Source organism: Centrocercus urophasianus, unplaced genomic scaffold (genome assembly GCF_019232065.1).
Source record: "Centrocercus urophasianus isolate 14NV4802_14NV808 unplaced genomic scaffold, USGS_Curo_1.0 seq_16, whole genome shotgun sequence".
In the NCBI taxonomy this organism is placed as follows: domain Eukaryota; kingdom Metazoa; phylum Chordata; class Aves; order Galliformes; family Phasianidae; genus Centrocercus; species Centrocercus urophasianus.
Genome location: NW_024884711.1, coordinates 42,445,915 through 42,463,651, shown reverse-complemented (window position 1 = coordinate 42,463,651; position 17,737 = coordinate 42,445,915). Strand labels below are relative to the sequence as shown.

General features: G+C 42.2%; 1 protein-coding gene across 3 annotated transcripts in view; it reads left to right on the top strand.

Annotated features, from left to right (window-relative positions):
* LOC122159464 (sodium channel protein type 5 subunit alpha-like) overlaps positions 1–17,737 on the top strand; it is a 162,837-nt gene that overhangs the window by 63,761 nt on the left and 81,339 nt on the right. For all 3 annotated transcript variants that reach the window (XM_042817064.1, XM_042817063.1, XM_042817062.1), the window contains exons 12-15: positions 2,445–2,577; positions 8,108–8,346; positions 12,587–12,760; positions 14,183–14,539. In XM_042817064.1, coding sequence (XP_042672998.1) covers positions 2,445–2,577; positions 8,108–8,346; positions 12,587–12,760; positions 14,183–14,539 — 903 coding nt within the window. The remainder of the gene's footprint in view (positions 1–2,444; positions 2,578–8,107; positions 8,347–12,586; positions 12,761–14,182; positions 14,540–17,737) is intronic.

The window sequence follows — 17,737 nt, the reverse complement described above, 5'->3', positions numbered from 1 at the left end:
ATACTACTTGATAGAGCAAATTCTCAACAAAACACTGTTTTTTGAACAGTCACCACTATTAGCCAATTTGTGCAGGTGATCTAGCTGACTGTGACTCTTCATTTCATGGTGTGACAACTGTGCATGGCTGTCTGGAACTTGGCTTGTCTTTTACACTGCTCTTGCCACTGCCACCTCACTGTTTGGTCTTTATAAACATTCATCAAGCGTGAATAAATATCAGTGGGTGCAGTTTCTTCCACATGAAGGAATTCAGTGACACACCTTTGCTTCATACCCACTTCCATATCAGGTGCCATTCTGTCAGATTGACCCTCTGCTGCCATCTGTCCAATGGTAACAAAATGCAATGGAATGTAGGTGAGAAGGTTGAACCTCTACCACCATCCCACTGACATCCGCCTCTGGTGTCATGGGCCAACATAATAAAATAGGAGGCATTATTTTCACAGCAAACCTTGTACTTCCTGAGTTCTCTAAATTGGTGTGAAAGTTTGTGCAATTTGGTAAATGCTCTCTTCATTATTAAAACATTTGTTGCTTGCTTATTTTACATTTTTGAGGTGGAGGAAATAAAGTGAACTAATGCATTTGAATCATCATTCTTGATTTCCCCAGGCTCTAAACCAAGCATGGAGCAATTTATTGTTCTGTTACACTCAAGTGGGATTCTTTTTGAATAGATTCTGATTACACCTCTGCTTTGGGTGCAACTGCATCAGTAACTCAATGGGCCATGATACAACTGTTTTAACAAGAGAACGTTTTAGAAAAAAGAAAGCCATTTTGAAGCTTTAGTACTTTTCTGACTTAGCTATTGTTTTAAGTGATTGCTTTCAACATTATTCTCCTTGCAGAAATTGGTATTTTTATCTGCAATTCTTTAAAGTGACCCGCTAACCATATCCCAGATGACTATTTTCAGTGTCAAAAAGTGGCTGAGCGTCCTTGTCCTTTGCAACCATCTCACAAAGAAGAGATCACAATCCAGAAAGACAGCTCAGAGAGCATCAGTGCTCTTTTACCCCCGCTGTCACAAAATTGCCTATCTTGAAGACCAGTTTTGTTGGTGGAAACCCAGCCATAGGCAGCAGAGCCAGGGAGCTTTTGCCTATAGTGTGTCTTGATTAAGTGCTACTTGAGGCACTTGGGGCCATTTCAGATCCAAAGAATCTGAGAAGATCCAGAATCCAGAAGATTAAATCAGGTTCCCATAGCTCATTTTGATACGTAGGGGCAAAAGCATCTACTCCAATGTCTGTGTAAAGCAGGGGCTTTCATCTTAGGGATTTCTTCACCTTTCACATTTTCTTGAGCTGTATTTTGGGAACCATTGGGACCCATCTATCTACAGTGCATTTCTTTTGTCTGTATTCAGTGTCTGACAGCCTTGTATGCTTGGAGGAGCAAGACAGAGCTTTTAAAACATTAATTTGAGAATTTATCTTTACTTGGTGGTCTGTCGGAGAGGACAGAATTGAACTTGGCTTTCCCAGATCCTACAACCCACATATCCTTTCTTTTTTCTCTGGCAGAGCTAGGGGAGTAGATCAAGTAGGAGTTGTCTCTGCATAATGTAGGAGCTCATAATAATGAAAGTCTTATCATCTTGCTCTTGTGAGCTGAAAATATTGAGTATTAAATACAGTGTGCCTACAGTTGTGCTGTGTTTCTTATTGACTTCAGAAACCTAAGCCTTCAAAAAGCATAAAACTAATTTAAAATCAAATGTTAAATAAAATTTGGCAGTTCTGTTTATCTTCTGGTATTGGAGTTGTTTGTGGGTTGTTTTCTTTTTTAAGCTTTTTCTTGATAACAAGGGACCAAAATAGTTAGAGGTGTTTTTTTTTTGGGGGGGGGGAGGGAGTTGGGAAAGGAATCAGAAATTCTCCCCTAATTACAGAGCTTCCGAATCCATGACACCAGAGATCACCAGAATGACAGTGTGTTCCTCAGATCTGGCAGTGTTTCAGACCAGGAAAAACCATGTACTGAGGAGCAAGTTGGCTTGGCACGATATCAGAGCCCTGTAATGGAGCTGTTACCAACGCTCCTTTTTCCTGTTCTAGCAGTATAATTAAACAGTTAACACATTTCAGAAATAATGGTATAATTAATGTAATTAAGCAGGGCCTCTTTCACTAGAAACGAGGGTAGTAAAGTAGCGCTGCTGTTTCTCTGATGTGAGAAATGCCCCTTTATTTTCATCTGCATCTTTCACCTGTTTGCACAGAGGTAAAGAGCATGGCCAAGTTTTTAAAGCTGCTCAAAGTGCCATTTTCAAAAGCTGTACCGCAGCAGCACACGTTTAATTGGGAAACTGGTGAGCTCTGGTCTTAGAAAAAAAGACTGCTTAGATGATTTGGAAAACCCTGCCCCAAATCTGCCTTGTGTTTTTTTTGCCCTGGTTTTACTCAGCTGACCTGGTGTGTTCATTTCAACAGACCTCTCCCTCAGATGAAGCCAGCAAGAAGCAGCTTTTAATGCCCCATCGCCCATCGGTGGACCACTCAGATGAACCCCTCCAGAGACAGAGGGCAGTGAGTGCTGTCAGCATCATCACCAGTGCCCTGGAAGGTAAGTCATGTCTTTGTCTCCCTGCCCAAAGCCAAGTGTGTCTTGGTTGGCAGGAAGAAAGTAGCAAGTAAAACCTGAAGGTTAAACCCTTTTGTTTTGGGGAGAAAATATTGCAGAAATATTACAACCCTATAATATGAGCAATGCCTTAATAGAAGGCTGTGTAATCTTACCATAGACTTGTAAACATCCTGACAAAATGCTGGTATTATAATCAGGGTTGGATCTGCTAACATTTTGTTTACCCTCAGCCTCTGATGCACAGAGGGCTAACCAAGATGAAGTGTAGCAGAGCACAAGACTATGCATACATTTACAAGTATTACACCATCATAGAATGGTTTGGGTTGGAAGAGACCTCAAAGCCCATCCAGTTTCACCCCCTGCCGTGGACAAGGAACCTCCCACCAGCCCAGACTGCATACAGCCCCATCCAGCCTGGCCTTGAGCACCTCCAGGGATGGGAGCTCTCTGGGCAGTGCCAGTGCCTGATTTCCCTCTGAGTAAAGAATTTCTTCCTAACATCTAATCTAAATCTAACCTAACTCATAGCAATACACTGCTTTTCTAGGAAAGGGTTTCTTACATCTCCTTGTGTCTTCTGCATTGTAAATTGAGACTGAATAGGAGGTAATGAGTAAGAGTATAGAATAATGTTTGTCAGGAAGTCAGAGGGGAACAAGGAAGTTTTGGATTCTCCTGGAGACTTATTCTTTGTGTTACTGATGAATAGGAAGGTAATGCAAGACTAGATGACTTGTCTGGGAGATGTCTTATAGGAAGGGACCAAACCTGTCTCTTTGGAGACAATGCCCAGTTACAGCCACAAAGCCCATCTTCTTCCTCAGCTTTTTACAACCTTCTGTGGTTATGGTCAGCAGGACTGTGGTCAGAACAGATAAACATATATTTAAGCTAATAAGGATTTATATTCTTAATAGGTGCATAATCACGTCAGTACATGCCAGTATTCAGTATGACCTGGAAAGGTTTTTTGTTTTCATTTGGGCTTTTTTTGCAGTTGACAATGTGAAGAATGTGTAAAAGGCCTAGGCTGGACTTCTCGCACATTCATTTAATGACACTTTCTATTATTTCTAATATTTTATGTCTGAAATGGTCCTTGTCAAGTTTAGCGTACCTCAGAGGATGTATATTTTTATCCTCATACGGCAGAAATCCTTAACAAAGTTTTCCTAACCCCCAAAATTTGATCAGTCATAGAAATTATTCAGTACTTCTTAACAAGAGGAACATCACATCAGAAGAAAAAGTTTCACAGGCTTTAAGGTATAGTAATAGCTCTATGTTTGGCTTGGAACAGCCAGACCAGAAATCCCTTCCCCCTTTTGTTGCTTGATTTCTGTTCTTGACTCTTGGGAAAGCCATTGCTTCTCTTTTGTCCCCAGGCATTGCAAAGCCTTGCAGTCAAGGAGAGACCTACTTTTTGTTTGTTTGTTTAAAAATAAGAGGGAAAATGCCTCCAATTTTACTTTTTCCTTTTACAGGTGTCTTTCAAAAAATATTCAGTATGTTGTAATTTTCAAAGATTAGAAAGGATGTGAGTTTTTAAATGGTTTAAACTATTTTAATGCCACATCATTACCAAAAGAGGAAGGCCACACCTTCTTCCTTCCCTGTTCCTGCAGTATGATTGGGCTGCACAAAAAATTGATTTTCAGTGAGCAGGATTAGTTCACCCACAAGCTACAGAAGCACAAAGGACAGAGGAAATACGTGTAGCTCAGGGGGATGAAACTATCTGCTTTACCAACAACCTGGGCTTAAAAAAGCTTTGTTGATGGTAGAGTTTCAGGGGAGAAGCAGCACATCTGATGAGTGCATTGTGAAGGTATCAAAATCAGCGAGAGTGGGTTGGTTAGAAATGATCATGATGCAGATAAATGGGTTCTTCTGGTTCTACCTGGAAAACTAAGTCCATTAGGAAGTGACTACCTCAAAGTCTTCATTGCTTTCAGAGGTAGGTTTCTGAAAACAATGCACAATAAGGATTTTGCACAGAAATTGTCTGGGTTATGAATGGTTCTCACATCATTTTAGGCTTTCCTCCCTAAACCCTGTGTTTGGAAGCTGGGAAGAGAGAGTTATCTGTTGGGAGCAATTCAGCTTCCCAGAGATCTCAGAGCAGTGCAGGTGTTTCTGCAAAATTTGTACTTGTAGGACACCAACCAATATTTTGAAAATGTGCTAGAAAACACCTAACACTGCAAATCTGTTGTCCAACGAAGGAAAATGCTTTTAGAATGCATCCTGGCTTGAGAAAGGAGGCTGTTTATGAACCGATTCAAATAACAGGCTTGGCTGAAGCTTTCCTGTTATCACCTCAGGTTCTAATTATATAGACTAAAACTGTTATACATGCCCATAAAGGAATCAGAAAAGGAAAGCATTAAGCAATTCTGCTAATCATGATCATTCAGCCATTAACTGTCTTTTCTGGCTTTTCTTTTTCATCATTTAACACAAATTATTCTTACAAAGCCATTTATCTTCTTTTGTGCTCAAATAAAATGAACATATAAAAGTTGTATTTTAAATAACACTTTAAAAGTACCTTTAAAAAGAACATTGGAGCTTTAGTACCACATTCAAACTGAATTATGCACTCCCCTGATTTTCAGAAGAAATTGGACACTTAATGCCTTTTTTGGATTAAACATCAAGAACAGAATCCTTCTGATAACCAGTGATATTCTGGCTCTTAAAACGAAGTATCATTGGCTCTGGTGCTCACAGGGAATCTTCAACCATCTTGATATTTCCTGGAAAAAAACAATACCAGGCCCCAGGACATTCCTGCAGTGCATAGAAGGTAACTTGTTGATGCAGATGGTTGAGCAGACAATGAGGAGAAGTGTGCCTTGTCTTACAAACAACGAAGGACTGGTTGGGAATGTGGAGGCTGGGTGCAGCTTGGGATGCAGCAAACATGAGATAGTGGAGTTCAAGGTTCTATGTAGAAGAAACAAGGCAATAAGTACGATGGCAGCCTTGGACTTCAGGAGAGCCAACTTTGACCTCTCCAAGAACCAACTTAGAGGTATCCCCTGGGTTAGAGCACTGGAGGGTAAGGGAGCCCAGGAGAATTTGTTAATGTTCGAGGAGCATTTCTTCCAAGCTCAGGACTGGTGCATCTCTAAGAGTAAGAAATCAGGCAAAGGTGACAAGAGACCCGCATGGATGAGCAAGAAACTCATGGAAAAATAGAAGAAGATCTATAGAATGTGGACAAGGGGTCTGGACACCTGGGAGGAATATAGGAATCCTGCCAAAGCATTGCAGGGATGGAAAAAGGAGAACTAAGGTCCAGCTGGAATTAAATCTGATGGGGGAGGTCAAGGACAACAGGAAAGACTTCTTCAGGTATATCAGTAGCAAAAGGAAGACTACAAAAAATGTGAGTCCACTTCAAAATGAGGTGAATGCCCTGGTAAGGGAGGACACAGAGAAGGAAGAGATAGTGAATGTCTTCTTTGATTCAGTCTTGACTAAAACTAAGCCTAGGGGATCCCAGTCCCTGGGAATAAGAAGTGTGGGAAAAGGAAGATATCCCCTTGGCTGGGAAGGATCTGATCAGAGATTGTGTAGGCAAACTTGATGCACACCAATGATGCAACCATGAGCACTGAGAGAGCTGGCAGAAGTGATTGCTGAGCCACTCTTTGTCAACTTTGAAGGTTTGTGGAGAAGGGAGAGGTGTCTGAGAACTGGAGGATAGCCGGTGTCACTCCAGTCTTCAAAAAGGGCAAGAAGGAGGAGTCAGGAAACCAGACCAATCAGCCTGAAATCTGTCCCTCGGAGGGTGATGAAACAACTTGTTCTGGATGCCATCTCCAACCAAACGGAAGAGAAGGTATCAGGAGTAGTCAACATGGATTCACCACAGGGAAATCATGCTCAACTAGCATGGTAGTCTTCTATGATGTCATCACCAGCTGAGTAGATGGGAGGAGAGTGGTGGATATTGTGTACATTGAATTCCGCAAAGCTTTTGACACAGTCTCCTGTAACATCCTCATAGACAAGCTTAGGAAATGTGAAATAGAGCAGTGGACAGTGAGGTGGATTAAAAACTGGCTGACTGGCAGAGCTCAAAGGATGGTTACCAGTGATAAAGATTCTAGTTGGAGGCCCGTAACTTGTGGTGCTCCCTGGGGGTTGGTGCTGGGTCAGGTCTTGTTTAACATCTTCATCAGTGACCTGGTTGAAGGGATAGAATGCACTCTCAACAATTTTGCTGAGGGAGGAGAGCAAAATTGGTTTCAACAATTTGCTTTCAACAAGACCTGGACAGATTGCACAGTTGGCTGGAGAGAAACCTGATGAGGTTCAATAAGAGCAAGTGTAGAGTCCTCCTCCTGGGGTGAAACAACCACATGCATCAGTACAGATTAGGGGCTGACCTGCTGAGAAGGAGCTGAAGCTCTGCAGAGAGGGTCCTGGGTGTTCTGGTGGACAACAGGTTGGCTAAGAGCCAGCATTATGCCCCTCTGTCCAAGAAGATCAGTGGTACACAAAGGTATATTAAAAAGAGCATGGACAGCAGGGTGAGGGAGGTGATCCTCCCCCTCTACTCTGCCCTGTTGAGACCACATCTGGAATACTGTGTCCAGCTGTGGGCTCCTCAATTCAAGAAAGACAAAGAACTGCTGGAGAGAGTCCAGTGTAGGGTTACAAAGCTGATTAGGGGCCTGGAGCATCTCTCATACGAGGAAAAGAGAAGTCCAAGAGGAGATCTTACCCATGCTTATAAATATCTAAAGTATGGGAGTCAAGGGAATGGGACCATATTCTTTTTGGTAGTGCCCAGCAACCGCACAAGGGGCAGTGGGCACAAACTGGAACATGGGAAGTTCCATATGAACATGAGGAAAACATTCTTTATTGTGAGGGTGACAAAGCTCTAGAGCTGGCTGCCCAGAGATGTGGATATTTAAAACCTGCCTGTTTTTCCTGTGCGACCTGCTGCAGTGAACTGCTCTGGCAGTGTGTTGGACTGAGGGGTCTCCAGAGGTCCCTTCAAACCCATACTACCCTACGATCCTGTAAATCAGCTCTAAATATTGGATTTAAGCTCTTTTTCTCTTAAACGCTTTAAAACTCTTCATTTTAGATTTTTCTAAAATGAGACCTGACAATGAAAAGAGCTATGTTCCAGTTTATTCTTTTAACCACTTGAACTTGCCAAAACAGGAAAAGAGAGTGCAGATCTATGTGAAATACCAGCCTTTGCATATTTAGTGCGAATTTTCCTCTTTACTTGTGACTCCTTTGAAAGGTTACTACTTCCAGGATAGGCCACTGTCTGCTAAGTACAATCAACTGTCAAAAAAACCAAAGTACATAATTTGCCTGTTAAGATAGAAATATTTTTGTCCTAAAAAAGAAAAAAAAAAAAAGTGGTTCTGGGTAATTCAGGAGTCTTCCTCTATGTTGTAAGTCATTTTAAATGTTTCCTTGTCATATAACTCAGTGTGCATTGACTGTTGTTTTACTACTTGTGTCTTAGAGCTTGAGGAATCACACCAGAAATGCCCTCCGTGCTGGAACCACTTTGCTGTTAAATTTCTCATTTGGGATTGCTGCCCGTTTTGGCTTTTAATCAAGAAATTTGTCAAGTTTGTGGTAATGGACCCATTTACTGACCTCACCATCACCCTCTGCATTGTGCTGAACACACTCTTCATGGCCTTGGAGCATTATAAGATGACAAAGGAGTTTGACCACATGCTTTACATAGGCAATTTGGTAAGTGAATATAAAGGTAAGACTCCATTTGAGGAATGTATTTATTGCTTTGTAAAGTTTTGGCTTAGGTCTTGGAAGATTCTCTTTTAATATGCTGTCAGCACTGCTTTGCCTATGTCATGTCAAGCAAGAGCGTCCTTTCACCTCTTCTGGGGTTTAAAACTTACTGTTTAAAAATCTTTTTAATTTCAGAAGAGTTTGTATTGGAAAAAAACACAGGATATCTAACTATGACATGGTGGAACTGCCCCTAAAATTAGTACAAGCAAGATTTACTGTAGGACCAGAAGGTCTGGAGTACCCTGGAATGTGGACCCTGCTAAGTGTGAATTTAAGAACCCCAAAGTGGATATGAGAAAAGCCCTATATTTATAAAAAAAGATGGCTCTCAAGCTGGGATCCACTTTGCCCGACTTGGGATATTTGCAGCATAGGAGTCTCTGTCGGAGCTGATTGCATTTAAAGTCAGTGGAGAGAGATAGACAATTTCAAGGCGCAGTTAATTTGATGTTTTTAAGATATTTACTTTTGGATAAGGTGAACTGTGCCCTATAAGCCACTGATTTTGCTGACCATTAACTGCAAAAGGAGCATGCACAGATGCTGCAGGTGTCACGTCTGCACTGAGATGCATCCCACGCTGGCAGGTTTAGGTGGGTAGTAGCAATGATCACAATTCTTGTACCAGCACCAGCGCACACAGTGCAGCTCATGTTTTTTTCTTTTTTTTTTTAATACTACTCCTTGTTGTTCTTATCTGCAGACCTTCTCAGGCAGATTGAAGGTCTCTCAGCCTGTGGAGCCAGTCTGCAGGTTTTCAGCTGCTGTGTCCTGGCAAATTTCCCTGTCGCTATGCTGGGAAAAATCAGGTGTCTCCTTTGGCTGCTCCAAACCCACGCTCTACTCCTTTGTGGGAAGCAGTAGATAAGCGTAGCTTGGAAAGTCACCCTGCAGAACTGCACCCAGCTCCTCTATGCAGCCAGCCCACGTTGTGGGGATGTTGCTCAACCATTTGTGGCCTTCTCAGATGACTCCTCAGATGATAAAAAAAAATCCTTTGGACCAGCATCCGTGACAGCAGGTGGCAATGCTGCCGTCCCGCCCTCTGGCTGGTAAATGCGTCTGTTCCTTGCTCTGCTTTTGACAGAGCAGCTTCTCTCTTTGCCAGACCACGGGCAGCAAATCTCCAGCCCCTGGCATCCCTCCTGCCCACAGGGCTCCCAACAAGGCTGATGGAAATGGAGACGACGAGCAGAGGGCGGGGGGAAAATCGCAAAGGAAATTTTGTTGAAGATTGCAAAATTTTGCAGAAGATGGTGTGCTTCACCCTGAGCTTCTCAGCTCTGCCTGGAGCTATTTTGATTTGTGTTAAAGTGTAAAATAAGCAAAACAGCCTGCTGCTTATGTTTGGGAGTAGGCTGCTGGCCCTGGGCTGCCCTTCCCCTCAGATGCTAGGATGGGTGAGAGGTTCCCCCCACCAGATTTCCTGAGCCCTCGCACAACAGGAATGGTTGCGAGTAGAGCAGGTCAGGGAAGGTAATTCCATCCTGTGGAGGATTTTGCAAAGTCATTTGTAATGAAAATTGAGTGTGTTTTTTTGCAATTTGCCCTGTGAGGGATGGCAGCCTCAGCTCCAGGGCAGGCTGCCAGGTGCCTGCTTCCCCTAAGCCACCAACTGCCAGAGCCTCTTCTGTGCCCACACTGAGCTCTGAGCTCCTGCCATCCCATCTAACCCTCTTTGAGTGATTACACCAGCATTAGGTGGGGGAAGATACTAAAAAGGGTACATCTTTGGCATTTTTTCCTCCAATTAAGTGTTTCTGAAAGAAATGAGAGTGGGATATGAATTTGCTATCTGTGAGAGTAGTCTGCCTGCTAGGCGTTGGAGATCTCCCACTCTGATGGTGCTATCTCCATCGACCAGCTGTGTGGCACTTGCTTCCTTTGGGCCTCGATAGCTTATCACTTACAGCAACCAACATTTCTAAATGCCCTCGCAAGGCCTGACCAGCACACTCACAGACTGATGATATAAGGCAGAAAAAGTGAGATTTTTCTCAATTTCTGTGTTTCTTTAGAAATGGAGACATTACTGCAGAGTAGGTGGAGAAATTTATTTATTATTTATTTATTTCAGAGAAAATCCTCCAAATCCCCACTGGCACATTCACAACCACAACCAGTAGGATGGCGAGTTCATAGAATCACCAAGGTTGGAAAAGACCTCCAAGATCATCCTGTCCAACCATTCACCTACCATCAGTCTTTCCCTACTAAGCCACATCCCTTAATACAGCATCTAAATGTTTCCTGAGCACCTCTAGGGTTGGTGACTCCACCACATCCCTGAGTAGTGCATTCCAGTGCCTCACCACTCTTTTGGGCAAGAATTTTTTTCTAACGTCCAACCTTAATCTCAACGTGGTGCAGCTTGAGGCCGTAGTTACTCTTTTGCTTTCCAGCCTTCATCACTGCAGCATCCAGCTCCTCATATAAGCCCAACAGTTTGTTACCAGGTGCCAGCAATTTGGTGACTCCCATTTGAAATTTGTCACTGGTGTACGTACATGGCTCCTGATGCCTATAAGATGGCTCAGACATTTTTTTCTATCTTGCTATGACATTTCCTTCGCAGAAGGCTATTGATTAAAAAAGATTCGAGCAAAGGAAGCGATCCTCCTGAGTCATTTCTCTGCAAGGCAGTTACACAATGTAGGCAGTGTGATGGTGTGGGTTTGCAGGCAGTCCCCTGGATACGATTTCACAGCCATCTAGTTTGGGCTGGCTTGCTGTCCTTAGGGAAACTGGGGCATTCAGGTGGGAATCTCTGCTGTCTCCAGCCACAGTGACTCAGAAATTCCATGTCAGTTAGGAAACAGAGATGGACCACTGCGTTGGGTTCTTGGTATAGGACTGATAGGATGGCAGTTTACACTGACACAGTCTGAAATATCTTCCCCTGACAAGGAGAATATATTTTACATAAGGAGATGTGTAAAATGGCTATTTGGAACAATCCAGCCATTCACACCTGAAGCATTATAGGGTAAAATCAAACTTTCTTCAAATGCAAGCTGTGATCTTTTTTTTTTTTTTTTTTAAACTCCTTATCACCTTAATTATAGAGCCTCAACTTTTCCCTTCCACACAGTGGTGAGTTTCTCTTATTTCTTGCTTAGAGCTGATCACTTTTGCTGAGATAGCTACAGACATTTAATTTTTGGGAAAGAAAATATTTCTCCTTGAGCGTTTGTTACTGCTATATTAGTTCTGGTGTCCCCTCTTTTTGACTTACACAGTGCACTGATATTGACTGCTGTGTAGAAAACCATGTGCTTTGATATAAAGGTGCAGCAGAGAACTATTCAGAACATGAAGCTCTGTGTACTTGAGCAGGTACTTAGAATGGAAATGAAACTATGTGAGTACAACACGATGCTCACATTTTCTCATTTTAAGCTGTCGTATTTATCATGATACTTAAGGAGTGCATCTGAAAGGATCAGATCTGATTCTCTCAGATGCTTTGCAGGAATGGGTTAAAATTGAATTTGCTGTCTGAATTTGCAGACTTCCTATGTCTTCTTCTCTTGCCTCTTAGGCAATATTTATATGTTGTTCTAAAGAAATATGTTCCAATTAAAAGCTCCACTCTGTGACTTTTGAACTGTGTCATAAATAAGCAATGCCTCTTCAAGATGCTGTGAGAAGAGATCTGCTGGAAGTATTTGTAAAAATAAAATAATAAAAAAATAAGAGGGTTCAAATTAGGGTCTCTAATTGCCTTTGGTGCCAGGAAGAGAGCTCAGAATGGCTGGAGGCTCGAGCCTGGTATTGACAATAATAACAAAATAACAACAGATAATACAGCTGGTACGCTGCAGTCCAGATATGCCTTTAAAACTCCCACTCCATTCATTCAGGTTTCTCCACTGAAATAGATTTAACCTTTATAAAAGGCACCTTTACGCTTTCTTTTCTACCACTGAGAACATGCAGGCGACAGAAGGCGATGTAAGTGTCTGTCCCCATCAAGGGCTGAACCCAGACATTGCCGAGCATTGCTGCGAAGAGACCAGACAAAGCCAGAGCTGTAGCACTGATAAAGAATCAACCGTGAAAGATGACGTATTTGCTCACGTGTTTTTGGCTTTCTGCTGTGCTCACCTGTGACTGTGGAGACTGCGATAAAGGAGGGATGTGTGGAAGGCTGTTTTCACTTTGTGTTTTCTTTCTGCAGGTCTTCACTGGGATTTTTACGGCAGAAATGATCTTCAAAGTAATTGCCCTTGACCCCTACTACTATTTTCAGCAGGGATGGAACATTTTTGACAGCATAATTGTTATACTGAGCCTGATGGAACTGGGTTTATCCAGCATGGGGAACCTGTCTGTGTTACGCTCCTTTCGATTGGTAACGGTCTCATTCTGCTCTTACCCCTCTCCTTTGCGTTGCATATAAGCTCTGAGATGAATGCAACATATTTTCTTTAAAAAATGCATCCAGTAATAAAGACTTTAACTGCTGCAAACTGGTGAACAGTACGTGACACTAATTATATGAGCTGTGGGATAAATGGAATTGTTCCAGATTTACATCAGGGTAAACGAGAACATAATTTGATTCCTTCTAGCCGTGCCAGGTACTCGAGGCACACTTTAGATGTTCGAGATGCAATTTGTAATAAAAATATGCTTTTTTATGCCTGTACACCTGTTAGAACAACCAGCAGATAAATGATGGCCCCAAAAATGCAAGAGCTAGTAACATGTCTTTTTGGAAGTTGTTATTCCTAAATTATATTATAAACATGTCACCATTCTTTTAAATGTTGTCAAAAGAGAATGTCTTTGAATTATTCACGGAGTGATTTTTTTTTTTTCTAGAACTGATCAGCATAACACAGCATCTGTCTCTCACGGAACTCCTTAGCTGTCAGTTCCTTTGTTATGCATGGGATAGTGGCATTCGATTAATGAGAGACTGTCGGCATATTGGAACAGAAAAGTCGTTTCCTTGCCAGCCTGACATTTGTGTTGCACTTCGTGTACCAGGATGTCCATGTTAATCATTCTGGCCATGATGTGGCTTCAGAACTTGAAAGACCAGGAAAATAAGCCCTTATGGTTGCATTTAGAGGAAGGCTTTTTTTTTTTTTTTTTTTTTTCCCCCTTTCTAAAATTCTCTTTGCTGCTAAAAATGCAAATTTTTCACTGCCGCTGCTGGGCCCTGAGAGCCTCCTGTCAGTTTCTGAGCAATGCCTCTGCAGTGGGGTTGAAATTAAACCTTCAGCTGAAAACACAGCACAAGAGCTAGGAACAGTTTACATCCTTAGAACAGGTCTTTGGTGGGACTTGGGCTATACTCAGCCTTTGTGATCCTTGAGGTGGTTTTCACCCTGGGAGCTATCAGCTACCAGCATCAGGCTGAGGCTTGCAGTGAAACACAGTGGAAATGCTTCTCCCACTGCAGTATCGAACCCTAAGCCCTTTCCCTGCAGATGCTTGTCAGGCTGTTTAATTTGAGAAGGAAAAATACCCTAAAGGAAAATACTGAGACATGATACTTCCTCCTTCCGTTCCCCCCAGTGATATCAGGGAACTGAGCTCAAGAAGCACGTCTGTCTAATAAGGCACAGCAAAGCTCCTGAACGCTTCCTTCTCACCCAGGAAGCACAAGAGATGTTTTATTAATAGACGTAGTGAGGTTCACAGGAAGTGTGGCTAAAATCCCCTCGTGCTGTGGCATTCCACGTTGTACCCACTTTAATAATTCATCCACTGAAATCTCTGTTGCTTCCGTGAACTGACACTGTTGTTTGTGTTTTGTTCACAGCTGCGGGTCTTCAAATTGGCCAAGTCGTGGCCGACCTTAAATACTCTCATCAAAATCATCGGTAATTCCGTGGGCGCCCTTGGGAACCTCACCCTTGTGCTGGCAATCATCGTCTTTATTTTCGCCGTGGTAGGAATGCAGCTTTTTGGGAAAAGTTACCTGGACAATGTGAAGAAGATAAGCACAACTGGCAACTTGCCACGGTGGCACATGAACGATTTCTTCCATTCGTTTCTCATCATCTTCCGAATCCTGTGCGGGGAGTGGATCGAGACCATGTGGGACTGCATGGAAGTAGCTGGGCAGCCCCTGTGCCTTCTCGTCTTCTTGTTGGTCATGGTGATAGGAAACCTGGTGGTGAGTTGTCCGGATGGTTTCTTCTCCTTTTCCTGCTGGGTGTGTGGAAATGAATGTCCTTGTATCCAGAAAGTGCAAAAAACTTGTGTTGCTTCTAGGCTTTAGTGTTTGCTGAACCAAGGTCTCACCCAGACACATTTGTTCATATCCCAGGTCCAAAAGGGGTGTCATTTCATTGCTAATTGGGATGGAGTCTTAATGTTTTTGCAGAAGGACAGGTAATGTTTTAGAGGAAATAAAGTCACACAGGCTTGTTATAATGATTTTATTCCTTAAGGCATTGTTGAGACTTAAGAGATTTGAAATCTCTTTTCAGGAGTGAATATCACCTTAACTGTCACTGTAATGGGGGATATTTTTATTTCTGTTCGTTTCTGGACCAGAACAGGTGAGCCTTACAGCTAGCACAGTATCTTTGAAAGGAGTTTCAGATGTGTTTAGCTGGTGTGTTCTAGGAAGCTGTAGGTTATGTTTACAGTTAAGTCACTTGCTCATTGCTTTTTTAATAGACCATCCCATAAGCTTGGCTTACATAAGCTCTGAACCTATTAAGGCTGAATTGTATTTCCCTGTTGACATCTTAGGGAGCGCTTTGCTGGCTTGCAGTCATTGTGGAAATGTTTTGCCCGTTCAGCTTACAGAGCATCTTTGACATTGAGGCTCTAATGGGCTTACTGTTTATTCAGTGAGTTGTTTAATAGTGGATGTGGCCATAAAATTGTTAGGCTTTGCTATGGACTGCTTTTAGTGGTTGTTTTGCTTTTTAAGTACCCGGCGTTTTGCTTCTTGGCTGCTGGGATAGAAAACTCCTTGGAGGAGCTTATGAAAGAAATGAGCACAGTTTTTGTGTTTGCATTAATTTAAATTTCAATAATTAGATTTTTGATTTCAAGAGAAAGCTGCAGTTTGTAGATTTTTGTATAAATCAAAACATTAAGCTATGATTGCTCAGAAAGCAGCAGGATTTCTCTTTGCCTTCACTTTAACTTTCTGCCACATTAGCTTTCTTTCTGGATTAGATGATGTGAGACAAGTTATGACTTTCTGCACATTTTTGCGAGGAGCTCAGCCTAAACTGAGAAATTTAAGCTCCTCCTATTGTTAGTCAATGGATTCTGTATTTGTATAGAAATCTGAAAATAATACCCAGGAAATTCGGGGGAATATGTTCACATTTGAAATATTAATGGATTACTCAGTGAATGTGTAACATCTTATTTCCTTAGGTATTAAAACTCATGAGATTGCATAGGGATTGTTAAATATAAAATCCAATTCAGAGGAGATTGTACGAACAGCATCCACATGTATTTAAACTTCCGTGCTCGGAAAAGACTGTTCCACATGTACAACCAGATATTGAAGGCCTCTGTCATCATGAGTGATCTGAAGTTACTGGTCAGCTGAAAGCAAAAGTGCCAGCTTCATGCTTTTCAGCCATCAGTTTTGTACGCACGTAGCAAAGACTGGGGAATAGGAGTGATTATTGTATGTAAAGCTCTTAGGGTGAAAAAAATAAGAAGAAAAAGATCCATAGGTGTGAAAATGGGAAAAGAAAAACAGGTTCTGAATCATGAGGCTCATTCTATGCCAAGCACATGGAGATATTCTGATGTTAATTATCAGGTAGAAAGAAGATTCTTTTCTCCCAAAATAGTAGCAAAAGTCTTGGTTTCTTCAGTGAGAGTCAGCTGAATTCACAAAATTACTCATTTGCTGCAGAGCATCAGACAAAAGCTCAGCTAGCCAAAAAGCACTAATAACTCTTTAAAATGAGAAGACAAGCTCTGGCTGCAGTCTGGGGTGGGAAGAGTTACAAGCAATGTGATTCTGTGATATTCTCAGTGCTTGGGTCTGCAGGTCTTATCGAGCCTCAGTAACATAAATTCAAAGGAATGGTGGAAGAAAAGCATGGAAAATTAGTAAGTGCCCTGGGCAACTTCATGTTATAGAGCAGTCAAGCTGTTGAAAGGAATTTTAGTAATTCTTAAGACTTTGGTTGGTATTCATGTATCCCAAAAATGTCTTGCACTGTGCCACTGCCATGTGAAAGTATGTGCACTGCTGGTCAGCTGATATCTGAGTCATCCTCAGAGAACTAAACCTTACAGCATAGTTGGGAAATGACGTGCTGTGTCACTGCCTTCTGCACAGCAATACTGTGCTGCTAGGATCTGGCAGCATTTTCAGAGTCATGGAAGCTACTTTGGAAGGGAAAGCCAAGCCAGAGGAATGATAAAGTAGGCTTGCTATCATGTGTAAGGACTTCTGAAATTGCTAACTGAATAATTACGGTTACAGTTAAGACTTAACATATTTCCTGTGTACATATGTGTTCCTGAGTTTAGTAAGGAAAGTAACTGAGAGAGGAGTTATTAAAAAGGCAGAGAGGAGTTTGGGTAACGAGGCAGTCCTTACTGCCCTGCTCTGCTGGGTCAGCCAGTGTGAGAGCTGAGGGCGACAGCAGCCGCTTCTCAGGGGACAACCTCCTGCAGTGGGGACTGCTGCTGTACTAATGACGTGCATGAATAAAGTTGACACCCCAATCACAGAAAGAACAACCTTCCAACCTCTTTGCGTGAGTCTGACGTGTGCTGGCCAAGCTGCCCCTTTATTCTTGTCCCTGCTGCTTGGACAAAGTGAGATTTCTACCAGCTTCTTCCAGCATGGTACAAAGTAAGGTCTGTGCTTTGAGTTATAAGCATGCCAGGGGGGATGGTCTGTCACAAGAGAAGATGGTCAAGTTTTTACTGGGATGAAAATTGAAATGAAAGGTTGGAAATGCTCTTTATCATTGGTCATTGGCAGTCCTTTGGTCCAATATCAGTGTTTGTAACATAGAAAAATACTGAGAACCTTTTCTGAGAACATAAAGATAGAAAGCATCACAAATTTCTAGGGTGCCCAGTTATCCTGCAGGAAGAACTGCCTGTCATCATTGAATTAATACATGATGCATGAAATTATGAAAAACAAATTGTAAGGTCCCACACTCCCCCCTGTTTATTAATGTTTTCATAGAATCATAGAGTCACAGAATCATTAACATTGGAAAAGATCATCTAGTCCAACCATCAACCCATCACCACCATGCCCACTAACCATGTCCCTCAGTGCTACATATACCCTATTAAGTAGTTTATCAACAAGGAACCTTTGTGAGGATATAGAGATATACCTATCATTCACTGAGAGCAT